At 43.2% G+C, this 21948-nt stretch overlaps 1 protein-coding gene across 1 annotated transcript; it reads left to right on the forward strand.

The window, feature by feature from the left end:
- The first annotated feature begins 79 nt into the window (after nucleotides 1–79).
- On the forward strand, nucleotides 80–21145 carry LOC124269929 (FERM domain-containing protein 8-like). Its single transcript, XM_046704954.1, has 5 exons — nucleotides 80–203; nucleotides 8885–9030; nucleotides 10409–10504; nucleotides 11511–11579; nucleotides 18104–21145. The coding sequence occupies exons 1-5, from the start codon at nucleotides 80–82 to the stop codon at nucleotides 18296–18298; spliced, it is 630 nt and encodes a 209-aa protein (XP_046560910.1). The 3' UTR covers nucleotides 18299–21145.
- Nucleotides 21146–21948: the final 803 nt, after the last annotated feature.

Raw genomic sequence — 21948 nt, forward strand, 5'->3', positions numbered from 1 at the left:
TCACTATGTGTCACTATGAAGTATTCTCTTAAATCTTCGGAGTGTTTAAGAATGATATTGTGCTGAAACTGTTCTAGTGATGGCTGTAGACAGCAAGAACCTGCTAGACATTCATGGATTGTACAATGTGTTTCAGGAGTTTGGGATGCCACCTGTTCCATATGCCCAGATCTTCACAATATGGATCTGTTCTAACAGTCTTGGTAAGAGGGTCAAATTGTCATTACTCCACATGCTGTGCTTTAAAAGTTTAGTGGTGATGCATGTACAGTCCGTTTGACTTCGTTTGAGACTGATGAATTGCTCACTAACAGGTTTTGCGAGTTGCATTATGAAGTTGAAAATTCACTGCACACGCTTGTTTGTTACCTGGCTGTTCTACCAGCAAGTAGTCCTCCTCTCGAAGAAATAGCGAAAAGTGACAACAAAATAATGATCGTTTGTTAAACAACTTTTTTATTCGGGTGTCCAAAATTATGAGACAAATCATCAGAGTTGGTCTGTCGATTTCATGTGACTGTGCAAAGATTTTGTTGCATGTATTAGATTTTGTGTTCGTGAGCAATTCATCGGTCTCAAATGAAGTCAAACGGACTATAGTTTTAGTGAGTTTGTTAAATGAGGCCATTAAGTTAGGCCAACAGCCTGACAGTGAAGCAGTGTGTAGAGCTGATGTTGTGTATGTTGTTGTCATTTTGGCAGGTGAGAATCATTGCGATGAGATGCAAGAGTTCTTTGTGGGAACACTTGTGAATTCTTATTTGACTAGAGTCTATTTCAGTGTATATCTGAATTACTGTCGACTACAGAGACTCCTTTAGTGTAACAGACAGACATTTATTCTTCACTCTGTATGCCATGATATATGTGTGGGTTAACATGGTTTGTTGCAGCCAACTTATGTATTTAACCTCGTATACTCCTTGTCACCTGTGAAGATCCGGCTTAGAATTGATCTTCAGTAACCCATGCTTGTCGTGAAGAGGCTTGACTAACGGGATCGAGATTGGTCAGGCTCACTGACTTGGTTGACACATGTTATGGGTTCCCAGTGGAGTAGATCAATGCTCATGCTGTTGATCACTGGATTGTCTGGTCGAGACTCGATTATTTACAGATGGCTGCCATATAGCTGGAATATTGCTGTGTGCGGCGTAAAACTAAACTCACTCATATACTCCTTGTCATGTCTCTGGTTAAAATGCCAAGGCAGTAGAGGTTCATGTGACCTGAAGCACATCCTAAAAGCCCAAACTAGGGGTCCTCTGTTATCCCAAGTATCATTTGTTTGTCATAAGGACTACTAACTGCACTGGGTAGTCAGGTTTGGTGAATTGGTCAGTTGCTTATCTTGCTTTTCGTTGTTCCTACAGAGTTGGTCCAAAGTGACACCATTGTCTTGGACATTTGCTGGTCATTCTTAGAAGACAGCTTGGGATGTTGTTCATGATATCAGTCACTGATTTCTCTGGTCCTGATGTGATTATGTACAGACCACTTTGTTTTTCTTATCCTGACTCATGTTTATTTGCTTGTCTTCTTCTTCTGGCGAACCTAGTGGAACACTTGTATCTCCCAATTGAAGCTCCCTTCAATAAAAATCACTCATTAGTACTCACCCGAGTTATCTCCCTTTCGTGGCGGGAAGGAGGAGCCACCAAGCCCATGTGCCTCCTCTCTCCTTCTTAGCCCAGTGAGCTGGGCGTGAGAGCACCTGTGTCTCCCAACACATATATCCTTTATTTAAATCTAGTTTAGTTCCTCTTATACGTTAGTATAGAGGTAGTGCTAGTATATTTATTCAATTTGCATTGATTATTAATTGTGTTTCTGCTGTTTATTCAGCTTTGCGTGATTGTTCAGTAGGCTACATTAATGAAAATTTGCACAGATTGTAAACTCACGTTACTCTGATACCGATCCTCATTTAAAATGCCCTAGTTGCATTACTCCATGTTCCTTTGATTCTCGTTGTAAATTGTGTAGCAATTTACCTATCTCTACCTTTGACAAATATTTATGTTCCGTTTACAGGCGGAAGGCAGATAAATCTCGTAAACAGATTTCAAACATGGCTAATAGATCGCAAATTAATGTTTCATGTCAACTGTTGACTGAGGACTTCGTCACCGGCTGGTGGCATGCCTGAGTTTCCCTCGGAGGATAAGCGTGGGGCGCTTGTCCGCTATGTCAAGCGACCTGCATCTCAAGAGCTGCCGTCGTCTCAGTCAAGTCGAGGAAACCAGCCATATCATCTCGTACTCTCGTACTCCAAGATCTACACCGTCATCTAAAGGGAAGTCAACTAAATCTAATAAATTTGCCTCTGATATCTTACCAGTTACAGAATTAGCATTATATGATGATGATATGCCTATTATCATTCAGAAGTTCGTCACAAGAAGCGGCCCGTTTCTGCGACTATCACCTCAAGCGCCAGAGCGAACACACAACCCGGAGATGCCGCGCTATCACCAATACATTTATCTGAGGGTCCGTCACCTCTGCAGAGAGACATCCCTCATCAGCATAGAGCGTCCCAGATGACTTGATCAACCACATTATGAGAATGATGGAAGACGCTCACGGCTTACAGAGGCCTCAGAACCCACGGGCCCCAGAGCCCACCCCATACTAAGTCATACAGGGCCCCAGAGCCGCCTTGACCGGCGTAGGAACCCCTGAGCCCATAGGCAGCGCCTCAGCGAGAACAACCCTGCCGGGTGAGCTCTTTGCATAAGGTATCCCAGGCGCCTCGAGGAAGGAGCTAGAGTCTGACCCTTTGCAAGAGGCCCAGCGGAGAAGGAGTGCTTAGCCTATGCGCACCTTGTCATGTCTGAAGAAGGCGTTAGCAAAGCAAGCACTCATATGTCGGGCGGACACTGACTCCAGACATTAGCGCCAAGGGCGAAGGCTAAGTGGTTCTCTAGCGCCTACAAGGCGTTGGCGCAGCCCTCAGCGTTCGAGAAGCCCAGGCGTCGGTGAAGCCATCACCGTTAGCGTAGCCCACAGTCTCCTTGAAGGATGTCTTCTCAAGATCTGCATACACTAGCCCTTTCGTCAGTCCGTTCTCCTCAGTCCTCACATAGATCTTCTTACAGATCGAGGTCTCCGACATCACGACCATCGTCAGAGGAAGGCGATGGTATCATTTTCTCAGAGGCTGAGATAAGGTATTGGATGGTAAATGAATTACAACTGGCCTCTCCCTCCAAGAGCGAGGATACAGCCCAAACTTACCTGATGAAAGATGATGGCGTAGATCATATCACCATACCTCCTGTGGATCCTATCGCAGCCGTTCCTGCTAAACTGGATACAACTTTCTCCAAATCTACTAAATCCCATCTTCCTCACTTACCGATCTTCAATGCCAAGCATTTTTATGGACATAATATGGAGCCTTTTTCAAGACTCAGGAGATTGATGAAAACTTCAAGATTATCAGTGATTCCAAGTCCAGAAGTTATAGGATTGGCGATGCCAAGATGGCCCAGGTTAGATACCATTGCCAGAAGAATGTTCTTAGGACTTAATAGATCTAGGACTATTAGCGAAACTCTCATCACCAAGTTCAAGAACTCTACGGATGAGGAGGACAGGATGATCTATTCAGCTCTACTTATGCAGAAGAAAGATCAACAATTCCTTACAGACCATCTTTCAGCTCTTACTGAAACTACTACCATGCGCGTCGGCAAGGATTACTAGCCTCATGCTCTTGGAATAATCAATTCACAGAGCCCCTGTACACAGCTCCATGGTCTTCACCTTTACTGTTTGGTGGCAACATTAACAAGGTCTCCAAGGAAGTATCTAAAGATTCTAGAGAAGTACTCATGATTAGATCTATGGATCGTTAGCAATCTTCAAACATTCAGCACAGAGGTACTTTCGGGTAAGGCTAAATTCTCAGGGCTACAGAGAGCGCGGGATAAGAAATTAGCGACGCTAATAATCCCAAGGATTCTTTTAAATTAAGCCCCTACAACAAGTTCAGAGGAGGATCAGCTAGAGGCAGATCATCCAGAGGTGCCGATGGATTTAAGCGATGAAAGTCAGGTTCGGAGCGACTGGAGTCTTCCACCCCAGTCGTCCCAGTACAACCGTCTCAAGTGGGTGGGCGACTACAACTTCACTGGGAAAACTGGGGAATACTTCAAGACCATTATGTATCCAACATCCGCCCGATCGGATATAGTCTACAACTCAAGGCCAAGCCACCGTTAACAGTCAACCCACCAGGGTTCAGCGTTCATCTGGCATTACTACCGATGTTAAGAGAAACAGTACAGTCTCTACTAAACAAACAGGCCTTAGAAGTTCTCGATCAGCAAAACATCATACCAGGTTTCTACTCCCCAGTCTTCCTAGTGCGAAAAGAATTCCAAAGAGAAGTATCGTCTCATTTTACAACATGAGCACATTCAACAGAGAATTTCTATGCAAACCACCAGCGTTTAGCATGATACATTTACCTCAACCGTCATCTAATTCGTCCACTAGATTACATGGTAAGTATAGATCTGCAGGGATGCATACCTACACATTCGATTCATCCCAGTTCAAGGAAATATCTGAGATTCATGCTAGGCGGCATACACTACCAATGGAAAGTACTTCCCTTCAGAATCACTTGGCCCCATGGATATTCACAAGAATAACCAAGCCTATGGTCTCATATCTACATCGTCAAGGCCTGCGGGTGCATTTTACCTAGGCGGCGGCATACAGGTGGATCCACATCCACAGCGTCTCAGACTACAGCTGGAATTTACAATCAAGCTACTAGCTAGCAGTTAGGCTGGTTAGTAAATCTACTCAAGTCGGACCTAGAGCCCGCGCCAAGATCTGCAGTTTCTAGGTATCACGATTCCTTACAGCTCAGAACCGTATGATAGTCGGAGGACAGATGGATCAAGATACAACAACTGATCCCCAAGCCCTACTCTCTCCGTTACCACTCGACAGTGGCAGAGTCTACTGGGACTACTCACATCGGCTCAAGACTTGACACTCAGAGGCAGGCTCAATTCGTCCATTACAAGTCCTCATCAATGCCCATCTCGAGGACTCTCTACCGTTCAGTCTACCAGATTACGTCAAACCACATCTACTCTGGTGGACCAAGAGATTGAATGTCTGCGCGATGGCGTCTCCTTACTAGAGCGGAATCGGAAACACATCTTTCGTGGATCGTCACTAAAGGTTGGGGAGCCCACCTTTCCGGCAGGACAGCGTCAGGCCTATGGAGCATTCAAGAGAGCTTATGTCACATAAATCTGCTAGAGATGCAAGCAGCCATAAGCGCCATAGATCACTGGAGCAACCTATTACAGAGCGGCTCAGTTAATGATTCATACAGACAACTCCACAGTGGCGTTCTATGTGAACAAACAAGGGTCAACAAGATCACTGAATCTACTCACTTTCGATGTTTCAAACTGTTCGATCTAGTCGACAGTCTAAACATCACGATATCAAAGCCTGCCACATTCCAGGAGCAAAGAATGTGTTAGCAGGCGGCTCTCTCGGCCACACCAACCATCGCCCGACAGAATGGATGCTCCACACAGAGATATTCAATCAGATAATCATGGAAATAGGATCTCCTCTGATAGATCTATTTGCCACCCGATTCAACAATCAACTGACAACCGCCATTATCGCCAGTGCCAGACCCACTAGCATGGGCAGCGGGCGCACTAAGCATATCGTGGGAGGGACTAAGCAGCGTGCGGCTTTCCGCCTCCTGCGTTGATCCCACAAGTCTTGCTAAAAATCAGTCAAGCGAAGAGCCTCGATCTCATTTTGGTCTGCGCCTTACTGGCCAGCGAGCGTGGTTTCCAGACCTCATCACGAAGAATCGGGAAAACCAGTACTTCAGCTCCCACTGCGCTCCAATCTACTGATACATCCGCACACCAAACAAGTGCACAAAACACCAGAAGCATTCCGACTTCGCGTGTGGATTGTATCAAAGGCGTGTTTGAATAAGAGAGGTTATTCCAACAGAATGGCGGTCGGTCAGCTTGCACTCGTAACTCCACTTTCGTAATTTATCACGATGATAAATGGCTCAGATTTGTCAATTATGCGGCTAAGAAAGGATTTTCAGCCAGATTTGCTACACATCCTCAAGTGGCAGATTTCTTATGTTTCCCTCGTCAAACTAAGAATCTCAAAGGATCTACACTGTCCACTTATCTTGCAGCCATAAGCTCAGTCATTACTATGAGAGCGGCGTCAAACTGACCAAAACACGGAGTTACTTCGCCTTGCTCGTGCCTTCGATTGGAAGATCAGAAGCGGAAGTTTCAAAGCGCCAGCCTGGGATCTAAATGTGATACTTCAACACCTCACAAGTGAGGCTTACGAACCGTTGTTATCTGCGTCATATGAATCATTGACCCACAAAACCTTATTCCTGCTAGCGTTAGCCACTGCGCCAGAATGTAGCCGGAAATTCAGCTTTGGACTATGAGAGAACGCGATTTGATGATATTCATAACATGGCTCATCTGGGACTTAAGCTGGGATTTTATAGCGAAAAATCAACTACCAGGTCAACCAGACAGGTTGTTCCATGTCCCAGCTCTCTCATCCATACTTGGGCGCGGGATCACGATGGACTTATCACTTTGCCCTGTCGTGCACTGAAAATATATCTCCAAAGATCCAAGCAAAGTAGAGGGAAATTCAAAGATTGTTTATCCCTATATCTACCGCTTCACAGACAGAAGTGTCGGCACTACCATTTCTATTTGGATCAGAACTGTCATACTAAGAGCCTACAAGGCAGCTGGACTGAACCCTCAAGTGCTGCTAATCCCCACGAAATTAGAGCACTAGCCTCAACTTTGGCTTTACATGGAAATTGTTCTTTGAATACCATTATGGAGGGATGTTTTTGGAGGTCCGAGATGGTGTTTGCAAACCATTATCTGAGAGATATCACCACCAAGGGCGTCTCAGGTATCCACCATTTCGGTCCCGTGGTCCTCGCTCAACAGTTGACAGTTCCGCGGAGAAGATAAGTCTATCTTGCTGATTTTATACTTATCTGATAACAGTACTAATAGCTTTATGCTATCTATATATATATTTGCTTAAGTTAACATATTATCTTAAGCTCAGTACTATGATTCTATATCATAATATATATATACTTACAACTCTTACGAGTTCTACTATTATATATATGTTCAGCTTAAGTTATTCCTTAAGCTCTATCATATGTTCATTTCATAACATGTATTAGTTAACAAACTCTCAGTAGTTGGTTACTATTATACAGCAAGTTATCATTATACCTTAGGCACAGTTATGTTATAGCTTATATATATGCATATTGTAAGCTTACTACTTTGGTTCTTATAAAAGTATTCATTATAAACTATCAACAGTTTATACTACCACATTAATGGCTTTAGCTTAATTAATGTTCTATATACTTTATTATATTCAGTAAATTGTAATAACCTATTTAAAGGCAGCTGTTAATTTAACAGCAGGAATTCAGTTCAGTGCCTTCATGAAGTTCCCTTAGGGTTATTACAATCATCTCAGTTCAAATCACTAATTAGTAAAATCCAAAGTATATATAATCCCACCTCCTATTCCGTAGGATTCTACAAACAAATAAACATGAGTCAGGATAAGAAAAATATGAAATTTTTAGAGTAAAATTAATATTTTTATGCTTATCCTGACTCATGAATAACTCCCTCCGTCCTCCCCACTTAACACTTTGGATTTCTCAGGGGAAAATAAAGTGTTGGGCTCAAACAAAAAAGGAGAGAGTGAGGCACATGGGCTTGGGTGAAGCCCTCCTTCCAGCTTCTGAGGAAGGGAGATAACTTCGGGGTGAGTACTAATGAGTGATTTTTTATTGAAGGGAGCTTCAATTGGGAGATACAAGTGTTCCACTAGGTTAAGCCAGAAGAAGAAGACAAGCAAATAAACATGAGTCAGGATAAGTATAAAAATATTAATTTTACTCTAAAAATTTGCTCATATGACGATGTGCATGCGTGTGTATGTATATGTGCAGCTGCTTGTACTAGCCCAGACGTAAGCTGGTTTTATAGTGCTAGCTCACTGAGATACCATGCCGCAGTGAAGCATGAATACCCCACTCAGACACAGTATACTGACTTTGAGCCGACCAGTCCTTGTTGTACCCATTAATGCCGAGAGCCAGACAGGGACCAACAAGAACCATATTTTAAAGTCTTTTGGTATGACGCTTTCGGGGATCGAACCTGCGACCTTCCGCTCTCCGGGCGGACGCTCTAACCACTACACCACGGAGGCGGTCAGATGGTGATGATCAGGACTGCTTGATGCTTGTCATCTGTCATTATCAGTTGGACAAACTATGACCAAATTAAGACTTTCCATAAATTTCAATAATCTAACATTACCCTTTTTCATTTTTGATGGGCCAAGTCAACAAACTCGCTGCATTTCACTGTGCAGAATTGCTTCCCTTACGTTACCAGAAACCTATAGTCTGGGTTTGAATCCCATTTAAACTGATTATGCTACTAAGTTTGTCAGCACCATACCTGTGCTTGTAGATTTCAGATCTGAATCACTTTGGTTTTTCCTTCCAACATCAACCGGGGCGGTGGGCTAGCCTAGTGGTTAAAGCATTGGCTCGTCACGCCGAAGGCCCGGGTTCGAATTCCCACATGGGTACAATGTGTGAAGCCCATTTCTGGTGTCCCCCGCCGTGATGTTGCTGGAATATTGCTAAAAGCGGCGTCAAACCAAACTCAGTCAGTCAGTCCAACATCAACTTGATAATGCAACATGGAATGAAGTATCCTGAAGCGACTGTCTGATGTTGCAGCCATAATTCTCTGTGTCTTGTTGACAGGTATTATACCTGTGACTGTTTCCTATTACAGCAGCAAGAAGCTGCAGGAGCTGGTGCCTCAGCCTATCCTGGGCCAGAGGGCAACCACACACTGGGCCAGCAAGATCCTTCGAGAAATCATCCAGATCAAAGACAGGAGTCCTCTGGTAAGTCACACACAAGTCCTGTGAGATCATATGTATCCTCTGGTAAGCCTCTCCCAAGAGAGCTGTGATATCAACCATGTATCCTCTGGTAGGTCACACTCAGGAGTGCTGTGATATCAGTTATGTATCCTGTGGTAAGCCACTACCAGGAGTGATGTGATATCAGCCATGTATCCTGTGGTAAGTCACTACCAGGAGAGCTGTGATATCAACTATATATCCTGTGGTAAGCCACTACCAGGAGTGCTGTGATATCAACTATATATCCTGTGGTATGTCCCATACAGGAGAGCTGTGATATTAGCCATGTATCCTGTGGTAAGTCACTACCAGGAGAGCTGGAGAGCTGTGGTAAGTCACTACCAGGAGAGCTGTGATATCAACCATGTATCCTGTGGTAAGTCACTACCAGGAGAGCTGTGATATCCACCATGTATCCTGTGGTAAGCCACTACCAGGAGAGCTGTGATATCAACCATGTATCCTGTGGTAAGTCACTACCAGGAGAGCTGTGATATCAGCCATGTATACTTTGGTAAGTCACTACCAGGAGAGCTGTGATGTCAGCCATGTATACTGTGGTAAGTCACTACCAGGAGTGCTGTAATATCAATGTATATGTAAGCCACTACCAGTGCTGTAATATCAATTATGTATCCAGTGGTAAGTCACTACCAGGAGTGCTGTGATATCAGCCATGTATCCTGTGGTGCGTCACACTCAGATGTGCTGTGATATCAGTTAAGAGTGCCTTGATATCGACAATGTATCCTGTGGTAAGCCTCAGCCTCCCAGGATGTGCTGTGGTGGCCTTGATATCAGCCATGTATCCTGTGGATATCAGCCATGTTACCTGTGGTAAGTCACGCTGTGGTAAGTCACCACTCAGATGTGCTGTGATATCAGGAGAGCTGTGATAGTTAAGAGGTGCCTTGATATCAGCAATGTATCCTGTGGTAAGCCCCTACCCCGATATCAGGTGGTGGTGGGATATCAGCCATGTTACCTGTGGTAAGCCCCTCCCAGGAGTGGTGGTGATATCATGCCATGCAATGTATCCTGTGGTAAGCCCTCCCAGGAGTGGTGTGTATCCTGGATATCACACACCAGATGTGCTGTGATATACCTGTGGTAAGCCCCTCCCTGGTGGGATATCAGCAATGTTACCTGTGGTCAGCCATGTTACCTGTGGTAAGCCACTCCCAGGAGTGGTGTGATATCAGCCATGTAACCTGTGGTAAGCCACTCCCAGGAGTGCTGTGATATCAGCCATGTAACCTAGTATGTCTCACACATTAAGGTCACTAATCTGTCGATGTGAAATGCACATTTTAATTGGTGTGTCAACTGCATGACTTTATTCTTAATTTCTTTGCAGGCACTGAAACGTCAGTTTTTGACTCACTGTCATTACCTCACTGTCTATGGCTCAGCTTTTTTCACTGGAACTTTACAGAACCCCCAAAGCAGCAGGGTAAGATAGCATTCTTATCAGAAATAGATTCAAAATATCATGATTTGACTGTTGAGAAACATTACCATTACAAGAACAAAGAAATACAGTGCTTGGAATACTCTGGTAACCCATGAAGATATTGGTTAGGATTCATCTTCAGTAACCCATGCTTGTCGTAAGAGGCGACTAAACTCACTCACTCACTGGAATACACTGGTGAAGTAGTGAATTTAGTATTTCGCTAAACTGTGGTAATTGAACATGTACTGCGCTAATGTTACAGGTCAAGATATCAAATGAGTTTGAAAATTGGTGATGTAAGTTCATTTTTTTACAGGTCCTCGATTCATATTGTACTTTGTGCATAACATCTACAGTAGAGATTTTATTTTCAGAAACTGCTGAAGTTACTTGAATTAACCTTTACAGATGTACCCTAACTCAGAAACGCTTATCAAGATTGAGTTTGGTGCCTAATCTTTTTCCAGGGTTATGTCCCTTGCTACATGTTTTTCGATTGTCTTCAATGGGTAGAACCTGTGAAGGTCCGGGTTAGAATAGGTCTTCAGTAACCCATGCTTGTCGTAAGAGGCGACTAACGGGATCGGGTGGTCAGGCTCGCTGGCTTGGTTGACACATGTCATCGGTTCCCAATTGCGGAGATCCATGCTCATGCTGTTGATGACTGGATTGTCTGGTCCAGACTCGATTATTTACAGACCGCCACCATATAGCTGGAATATTGCTGAGTGTGGCGTAAAACTAAACTCACTCACTCACTCAATGGGTAGAAGTGCACTGAAAAGGATAGCATACATTTAAGAGATACTTGTCAACAATGAACTAAACATTTGGTGTTATATGAACAAGCAAAATTGAAATGGATACCTTGGCAGGGAAAGTATGCTTGTTTGCTTCATTTTAGGAAAAATTTTCTACCTGGTTGTCAGAATTTTAATGTTTGTGGTCAAACAGAAACTGGTTCTGTTGTTGAGACTTGTACAGTTGCTCTCTTTTCCCCCAGGGTTCAACGACGAAATGTCACATAGGAGTGAATGATGTCGGGATACATATCATCAGCACACAGACCAAGGTGATGATTGCAGTTGAAAACAATGTCTTGATTCAAACAGTTACTTATACCTATTTACTTATCAATAAACCTGGTAATATCTAGGTCTTGGTCTTCTGCAGCCCATGCTTGTTGTAAGCAGCTAATGGGACTGGGTGGAGATTCCTGAAAGAACGCTGTCCTATATAGTGTCTTGTACTTGAGAGAACTTTCTAGTATGAGAGAATGAAATTTTTAAACTTATCCTATCTCATGATTTGCACTTCTCTCTCTTGCTCGGACACTGAGTGGAACGAATGAGAACTTTTCCTGTAGGCCTCTCTTGTCCATACGCCCGTGTTCCCCAGGCTGCTCTCTTTATAGGACAGGTCTCTAGTCCACGGCTAAGCGTGCAGCACGTTCCCCTGTCTACCCACGTGACTACCTCAGAGTGATCATTCTTCTTGTTGTTGTACCACTGTGTGGACGTATTGTGAGAGTTCTCAGCTCTTCTTACAAGTTAACATGAGAAATATATCATGGGTAGTTGACCCTAAGTAGCGTAATTTTGTGCACACTGTTAGAATATTTTCTTCCTCGGATCCCAACTCTTCATGTGTGGGTTGTATTGACCTGTGTTCCTGGAGCAAACGTTGTCGGGAATGTGCTCCCTTATCAAGGACGTTTTTAGAGCATGTAGACATGCTTGCTCCCGTTGGCTGGCAGACAGAGCTCGTTACACTTCAACAGTTGATCACCCAACAGAACCCCCTGCTTTCAGCGACCAGTATTAACTGCTCGTCATCCTGAGATGTCGGAAGGTGATGATCTTATTGGCGCATCATCAGATGTCTACTCATCGTTCCGCCTCATCAAACCGCTCTGTGTTGCCAGCTGACTCACACAGCCGATCTACATCGTCAAATCGCCCGAACCGATTCACCACACCGAATCGGTTCGCCACACCGAATGGATTCACCAGACCGAACCGTTTCGCCACGATGTATTGGATTACGACATCGACTCAATTCAGCCATATATAAGACTGTTTCTTATCGCCGAAACGGTTCACATCATCGATTCGATTCACAGCACTGAAATGGTTCGCCTCGCTGTAACGTCTCTCTTCACCTAAACGATTCACCTCGTTGAACCAATTCACCTCGGCCGGAACATTTCACCTCGCTTCACCGGTCATCTGATCGTTCTAGATCTCTCCATCAGCTGAGATCATTTAAACGTTTCGGATTACCGAACTGATCCAGATCACAGTCACGATCCAGATCACAACGCCGATCCAGATCACGGACTGATTCAGATCACATCCACGTTCCGGCCCACCACCCTGAACCGATTTACCAGCCCGACTCTTACCGTTTCACCAGGCTGAACCGATTCCTATCGCCGAACCAGTTCACTTGGCCGTCCCGATCAAGATCACTGAATTGTCAGCATTCATCGAACTGTCTGCATTCGTCAATAATCCATTCCTTGGACCTTGCCAGCAATTGAGCTGATTCACGAATTGGGCGATTGACCACTCGTGTTATTTCCAACACGGCGCATCTTACCAGCCTATCAGAGCCTAAGCAAATTGTGTCTGGGATGCCTCCCAAGACACTTAACCCATATCGAACCTCGTCTTTGTTTTCATGGTTTGGGCTATGCCAGTCGCCTATAAGATGCAGGAATTGTTTTATTTGATTCGACACACATGATCGCATGGTTCGCCGACCACCTACAGCTACCTAGAGCAAGATACTAGATGTTCTATTGATTACATTCAACATGAAGGATAGGGACAATGTCTAGACCTTCAAAATATTATTGGCGATAATAATATCCCACAGAAGGAAACATTTGAGTATTAGATCCATCATCCAATCTCTTGGGCCTCTTCCAGTAGCGTGGTAGACGTGGAGGATCAGTTTTGTCTTCAGCTTCATCAACAACAGACTTGTAGAACTCTGAAAAAGTCTCTGTACTCCTCAGCTTATCATAATACGCCAGTACTTGCTCTGCTCCCTTTTGTGCATCCTTTGCCGTTGTTTCTATGCTTTGAATGGAGGGAGACAATTGCTCTGATGCAGCAAAAATTTGGGAAGAAACTTTCAGCCCAAAAAACACACTAAACTGGTCAAACTGTTAAAGTAAACTGCCTGCAATCCTGGCATACTCATCGTGACCCTTGTTGATCTCTTCAAATGGTTTTCGAAGAGTACCAAGGTTCTCCAAAACAGAGTTGATAGATCCTGTTCTAACTGTCCAACGTGTTGGACACAGAGGTCGTAAGCCACGAGTTCTTTCAGTTTAAGGTACATCCATGTCAAGACTCTTCTCAATGGATGGAGCTTTTTGAAGCTTGATAACAAGCTACCTGCATTGTCCAGGCGTGACATTTGAGAACTATATCGACGACTGTGTTCAAGCCCAGCAGGATCCACTCTTCCTTCATCTCCACAGGCAGTTCATCATCAAGATGCTCGTGCATTTAGGGTGGCTGGTGAATTCAGAGAAATCGGAGGTAACACCGACCTTATGATTACTTTTTATTGGGACACGACAGGTCATGATGTTTGTGCCACAGTAGAGGTGGGACAAGATTCAGTCCAACGTACCAGTAGTGATGGTCTAACACACAACTTTTCGCCAGTGGCAGAAGTTACTAGAGTGGTTGACGTCGGCACAAGCGCTGACTTACAGGGGCCAGCTGCACCTTCGCCCTCTTCGGATGTTTCTATGCCCATACATCCCGGACGACAAACCAGGGAGTTGATTCATCTTCCCGTACAACTACATTCAGTCTTTCGTTGGTGGCTGAACGAGTGGAATGTTTGCGGTGGAGTCTCTATGGTGCTTCTCTCAGGGGCTGGGGCGCTCACTTTCTCCATCAAGTGGCCTAGAAGTGGTCATCAGGAGAAAGGGCCCTTCATATCAACGAATTGGAATTCAGCACTGTCATTCTCGCCGTTCGGTATTGGGTAGTTGAACTACGGTCCTCTCATATACTGATTCAAGCAGATAATTCGATGGTAGTTTGGTACATAAACCATCAGGGGTCGACAGGATCAGCAGCTTTGCTTCAGTTGATGTTTCGAATTTATCATCTGATCGATTCACTAAACATAGTGGCCAGAGCCCGACACATTCCCGGGATGAGGAATGTCATTGCCGATGCCCTGTCACGTCCCAAACACCTGTCACCCGGGGAGTGTAAAATACTGCCCCTGATGTTCCAATCGATGATCTACCTGTTATCACGACCAGATGTAGACCTGTTAGCCACTTGGTACAACCATCAGCTTCAGTTCGCGATCGTTTCTGTTTTGTGTACAATTGTTTCTGATTATTTTTTTCTGATTTGTGTCTTCGATTCTTCCGGGACATAGATTGCTCCTCTCAATTTAATTTGAGACTCTAGAGAGTTGCCACCTCACTTACTGTCGTCTGCTCTATGGAGTAATTATGTCAGTGAAGTGAGTCATTCCCGAAGTGTTACACTTCGTAGCGTTCATGCTCCTAAGTACCTATACACATCTATGTGATCTTACTGTGGGCAGTAGGGAAGTCATAAGATGATGTTGTGCTGAACGTTAAAATTGTGAGTTTTTCGATTCAATTACCCTTTCACCCTCCACGGGACGGTGTCTGTGGGAGTTGTTTCGAAGCAGGGGCGGGCCCGATACTAGTCGTTAGACTTTTATTATGGGGGTACTTTGGAAATCGTGGTAATGTGACTGATTACACTCGCTAAGCTGCGTCCTTTCACATTCGTGAAGGTAGTGACTGAACACCACATTGCTCGGGAATCCCGGTCCCTGGGAGCACTTGTGCTTAGTAAGTCAATGGGTTCAAACTATCCATCGCATGTAGTGGCCTTGGTAGTTATTACCTTGTCGCTGCTTCTTACGTATGTAGAAGTGTTCGACAATCTCACTTGCTGACCTCTATTGCATGGAGCAATCACGTCAGTGTAGTGAGTCCTTCCCGATTTCCTTATGGATTTCGTAGCGTTCTAGCTCCTAAGTACCTTAGCACACCGTTGTGACCTAACTGTGGTAAGTAGTGGAAGCCATGTGGTGTTGTTTTGGTACAGAATGTTAAACTTGTGAGCTTTTCCGATTCAGTTTCTTTTTCCCCTCTTCGTGATGGTGTCTGGGGGGCAGTCTCGAAGCAGGTACGGGCCTGATTACTAGTTGTAATAACGGGGGTACTCTGAAAAATCATGGCGAGGCAAGGTGACATGGCTAGTTATGTTTTCTTGCATATGTAAGGGTTGCGGCCGAACACGACATTGCTCGGGAGCACCCACTCCTTGGGAGCAATGATGCCTAGTACGCCAAGAGGTTCAGGAGAGCAATGATGCCTGAACAGCACAGTCAGGAGCACCCACTCAAGGGGTTCAGGATAATCCATCACTACATCACTAGTATAGGTACTATGCTAGTCGGACCCTGCGGCCGAACACCACATTGCTCAGGAGCACTCACTCCTTGGGAGCGATAATGCCTAGTAAGCCAAGGGTTTCAGGAGAACCCATCACTAGTATAGCTACTATGCTAGTTGGATCCTGGGGCCGAACGCCACATTGCTCAGGAGCACCCACTCCTTGGGAGCGATAATGCCTAGTAAGCCAAGGGGTTCAGGAGAACCCATCACTAAGTAGATGTACCATGCTAGTTGGATCCTGTGGCTACCACTTGTTCATTGCTATTTACACGGTTGTCATTAGCCTATACAGTATATACTGTCAGTGCCTTTTGATGCCTAGTAAGCCAGGGGTTCAGGAGAACCCATTTAGATGTACCATGCTAGTCAGATCCGCCTCCCTTGTTCATTGGATAAGTGCAAATCATGAGATAGGATAAGTTTAAGAATTTGGAAATTTTAATATAAATTGTACATATATATACTTATCCTATCTCTCACGATGGATGCCCTAGAAGCCTCCCCTCTACTCAGATCACGACGGTTATGTATAACTGTCATTGGCTCCAAGAAGAGAATGATCACTCTGAGGTAGTCACGTGGGTAGACATGTTACAGTATAGGAGGTACGAATGCTACGAGGAAAGTTACGAGATCTTAGGCTTGCGAGAGCTTTGTGAAACGGGGCCCTGTCCTATAAAGAGAGCAGCCTGGAAAACACGGGCGTATGGATAAGAGAGGCCTACAGGAAAAGTTCTCATTCGTTCCACTCACCGTCGAAGCAAGAGAGAGAAGTTCAAATCGTGAGATAGGATAAGACTATATATATGCAATTTATATTAAAGTTTCCAATTTTCTTGAAAGTCACCAATATTGTGTGTCACTTAATTGTTGCTTGTTCTCATCAGTGATGACAGTTTAACTTGCCCAAGAGGTTTCAAAAGGATTTTCAACTTGGTTGCCATGACAGCCATCGTATGCCTAGAGATTGAGCTGCAGTGAAAATTTTCTTCGAATCAGGAATGTTTTCGATAATTGTTACTCGAAATTTATACACCTCTTCTACGTGACTGTTACAAGAATGTACAAACTGATAAGTAAAAATTTGGCCTAAGTAGAGCTTCAAATGATTATTGTCCCCCACCACAACACGGAACGGGGGACTATGTATTCAGCGGCGTCCATACGTATGTCCCAGTCGACACCAGTCGATTTGGGTGACCTTGACCTTATTTTCAAGGTCACCACGACACTTTGACCACTTTTCAAACTCTTGTTAGCGCGATATCTCATGAACTGTTGTACCCAATGTCTTCAAATTTGGTGACAGCCTACATTGGGGGATTACCCAGACACCAGTCGATTGGGGTGACCTTGACCTTATTGGGGTGACCTTGACCTTATCTTCAAGGTCACCACAATACTTTGAACACTTTTCAAACTGTTGTTAACGTGATATCTCATGCACTGTTGTATCCAATATCTTCAAATTTGGTGACAGCCTTCATTGGGGGATTACACAGACACCAGTTGATTTGAGTGACCTTGACCTTATCTTCAAGGTCACCATGACACTTTGATCACTTTTCAAACTCTTGTTAACGCGACATCTCATGGACTGTTGTACCCAATGTCTTCAAATTTGGTGACAGCCTACATTGGGGGATTATGCAGACACCAGTTGATTTGGGTAACCTTGACCTTATCTCCAAGGTCACCACAACACTTTGAACACTTTTCAAACTTATTTAAATGCGATCTCATAAAACATTGCACCCAATGTTTTCAATTATGTCGACAGCCTACATTGGGTGATTATGCAGACACCAGTCATTTCAGGCATCTTGTATGTGACCCAAAAAATATAAAGTAGTAAATCTAGATATTCCATTCTTTAGCGGCGGGGGACATTGCCATATCAGTGGCAAACACTTGTTTTCATAATGATCAGAACATTGTGAGGTTCACTCAACATTCACTGAAGTATCTATACAGAAAACTTTTCAATATCAACACTGACAGAAAGTTTTGTTAAGCAGGACATTTTAAATTGTTGAAGTGAGCTACAGTGCATGGAACTATTGTTTGGGTGCATGAAATGATCAATGTGTTTAATCCTGCTCTTTCTTTCTCTCTAGTCAATGCTCCAGTCGTACAAGTACTCCGAGATAGAATGGAAGCATGTCCAGGAGTATTCTCTGCTGGAGATCCACGTTACAAGGCCAGAAGGGAAAACTGGTCGAATCTCACCCAAAACTGTCACCAAAATCCGCTCCAAACAAGCTGGTCTCATCAACTTTCTCATGGTCAAACTGGCCCAAATGCACGACTGAAGGACAAGATGGTGCCTGTCAACAATTGTGATATAACAGACAAACAGATAATGTGGAAGTGCTAGTGTTCCTTTTTGTCTTTCAGCTGATAGGATGAGAGTAATTTCAAAATGTCAGCAGTTAATGTCAAATGTACAGCCTAACATTTAAAAGTAATTTGTAATATCAACAAAGTGATTATATTTTTGTAAAAAGCAAATCAAATTCTTTGAAAAGAGTTCTCAGACTGACATGAAATCAACAGGATTGAAATAATCTGGTCACAAATCTGGATAACGGCATCATGGATGTGTTTGTATGTGTGTCTCCACACATCCTCAAACCATGACTGTTAACATCCTTCCCCCTGGAACATATAAATGAAAGTGATTCACTTATGGTATTGAATGTTACCTGAATGCTAAGATTTTACCATCCTTGTCAAAATGTCTTGTTCAAAGAAAAGAATACCTCCTTGGCTTCTCTTTTGCCCTACAGATTGAGCTTTTTACAAGGCAAGCTGTTTCTGATGCCATATTACTATAGCTTTGCAGTGAGACTTTAGCTTAGTCTTATCCCACGACTGGATGTGAAGTGATCAGTAGACTTTCCTGTGCTGAGGATTGTCCTGAAAAATTAGCATTGAACTTGATGATCAGATTGGGAAACTAAGTCAGAGATGTGATTGACACAGCTCTCTTTTGTGTGAAATCTGACCAATGAAATCAAGACAACCACAGCAGCGACTGATAGAGCTCACAATGTGATATGTGAAAACTGAACAAATTTCAAGTATTTCTCCACAGATTCACTAGTGATGGGAAAAGATCAAGATATTTTGCAACAGAAAAAGGAGAATGTTTTCAATATTGCTCATCTGACAGTGTATAGTTCAGCATTTGTGATACATAGCTGGTTGTGTGACTTCAATATGACTCTTGGGGTCAAGGTGACATGTCAGGTCATTGTGACCTTATTTACCAATTGTTATGCTTACTTGAAAGTTACCCCCACCTCAGTGCTGAAGCTCATTGCTTATTGTATACCTCATTCACACACTGTTGCCTCAATATTTACTGATGTGGTACGTTTGGTTATCTACACCCTGACAGGGTCAGTGCCCTGCAAGGCATTAACACAGTCGCAACATACAGCTGGGAGAAGATTCAGCTCATCCTTCACAATGGTATTTGCAGGATAGGTTCAAACTGTACCAGCACACAGAGAAAAGCCGGTTCTGGACCTTGATGAATAAGAAAGAGTCAGATCCACATTTGAGTCACATGGTCCATGATGGATGATGCACTCTCCATTCTGTCAACTGTGTTTCATGAACGTATCTGCAGGCTCCGTACCTTGAACATGTACTCTCGGGATGTCAAAATATGGCATCACCCTGATACGACACTTGCGATACTTTGTTCATGATGGAGTACATCTAATATTTAATTTGCAGCGCTACTGCAAGAATTACTTTATTTCATAGGGCATAAACTGTTTGAAAAGGCTTCAAACTTCCTGTATATTTTGGTTCATATTTTAAAATAGTCGAGACTGTAACAGCATTTAAGTCTTAATAGTATGTACATTGTACGATGTAGATCTTGCACACATTTATAATGATAGAATTGTTATTACAATGTAGGTAGGACCCATTTTGCCAACAAAGTCATTCCATTGCTTCTTTTAATGCTGTGTGAGAAACATAAAATAAAATATTACAGGATGACAATGTGAATTAATTCAGGTAAGTGTGTATCACATATCTTACCATCTGAGAATAAATGATACAATGATATACTGGTCAATTTAACATCCCAAATGGACACTGGGTACACCTTTGGGAGCACCCATGGCACTTGTTTCACAGTTGTGTCCCTTGAACACATCTGTTTACCAGTAGATAATGTCTGTGCATCACAATGCTCAAACTTCTGACCCATGCTTCAACATTATGCAAATTTAAAATGCTGCTTTTCATCTTGACTAACCTTAAGTTGACCTTGACCTTGACCTTGGTATGCAACCACTTGGAACACAGATCTGATAGGCTGTACATTGACTAGCTTTTTCTGATAACATAATAGTGCAAGATCTTGGTTCAAGGTGTTATTTATTCGAGGAGGCTATTTGATTGTTAGCTGTTTGTTGTTTTAGTGTGAAGGACCTACTAGCTGAAACACTTTAAGCCTGATGTACCACATATCATTGTACATTTTGAAAATACCCCGTATTTGAAGCATATATACAACTGCCGGAAAAATAGAATTGCATTGACTTTTCTATCTTTTCTTTCAGATTACATTTATTTTACTTAGTAATTAATCTGTTAATTTCCATTTCAACAATCTCCTAACAGCTTGTTTCTCCACTTGCACTCACCAAAAATATGTTTACCTCAGGCAAATTCGCTTGTAAGTGATATTTCTGGGAATGTAAATTTCCTTCTAAAACTGAAAAGACAAATAATGTCAGAATGTAATTCTTTATTGATCTCCAATGTGGCTTAAGATCAAATCTACCTTGGAACTATGCTATGAGGAAATCCCTTTGTTATGGGTCACATCAGAATTACATTTCATCTGTCCAATAAGAGAGTCGCTTAGCAGATCTGGAAAATGACAGTCATGGTCTGTATGACCTATTCATTACAAACGTTTTTTGTCTCTCACTTCAGTGTGGAAAACATTTCAAACAGAAGAAACTCTCCACAAACCATGACTAATACTGCCACATAACCACGGACATCTATTAGACGTTCCAGATTGTTTGGGGCGGTGGGGTAGCCTAGTGGTTAAAGCGTTGGCTCGTCACGCCGAAGACCCGGGTTCGAATCCCCACATGGGTACAATGTGTGAAGCCCATTTCTGGTGTCCCCCGCCGTGATGTTGCTGGAATATTGCTAAAAGTAGCGTAAAACCAAACTCAGTCAGTCAGTCAGTCCAGATTGTTTAGAATCAGTTTTCAGGTTTTGATTTGCAAACTTTGGCAAAAGATATTTCTATAAAGTCCAAGAAAGCTGCTTTCTTAGATGCTAGGGTTGACTTCATTTCATTGGTTCATGAAAGGTGATTCTGAAGTGACCCATAAAGGAATGACCTCAAATCTCTGTTAGCTGTAGCGAGCACCACAGAAACAGAACCAAGGATGGAGATATTAGCCGATATTACATATAACTCATGCTACCAAACATGGCCCAACCTCTGAAGCTAGAACATTGCTGATGGCAGCTTTATCTCACTCACTTAATCTTGTCACATGTTGCTCAAGCAACTAATGATTTTGAAATAGCTTACCAATTTCTTATTTTCCGACAATTTTAGTAACTTTTGTGTTGACCTGATTTGACCATTCATTCAAGTTTATATGATGGTGTATTGTCTGACAAACCGCAATTGTAAAACTTTCCAAAAATGTCTCCAAAACCACATGGCCTACAATGCTGAAACTTCTCACAGATGATTCATCAAGTCTGTATCAAAACCCTGACCACATGATTTTGTTTTTTCACAAGGCCACCATATTAAATTTGTCATTTTTTGCTTATATCATTTGCAATACTGTGAACATGTTGAATATGTGGAAGAACGTAAGTTTTGGCCTCAGTGTGCGAAATAGTTTCCAAATTTGGCTAGGCCTGAAAGTTACTGGCCTACAAACTAATTCACTAG

The sequence above is a fragment of the Haliotis rubra genome, unplaced genomic scaffold, assembly GCF_003918875.1.
Source record: "Haliotis rubra isolate DU_JTF1 unplaced genomic scaffold, ASM391887v1 Scf102, whole genome shotgun sequence".
NCBI lineage: Eukaryota > Metazoa > Mollusca > Gastropoda > Lepetellida > Haliotidae > Haliotis > Haliotis rubra.

Bases quoted from the DNA above. Each gene is read 5' to 3' on its own strand.
- LOC124269929 (XM_046704954.1), top strand. From the start codon at position 80: ATGGCTGTAGACAGCAAGAACCTGCTAGACATTCATGGATTGTACAAT. The intron at 204-8,884 runs GTAAGAGGGTCA...TCTTGTTGACAG, and splicing joins GATCTGTTCTAACAGTCTTG to GTATTATACCTGTGACTGTT. The intron at 11,580-18,103 runs GTGATGATTGCA...CTTTCTCTCTAG, and splicing joins TCATCAGCACACAGACCAAG to TCAATGCTCCAGTCGTACAA.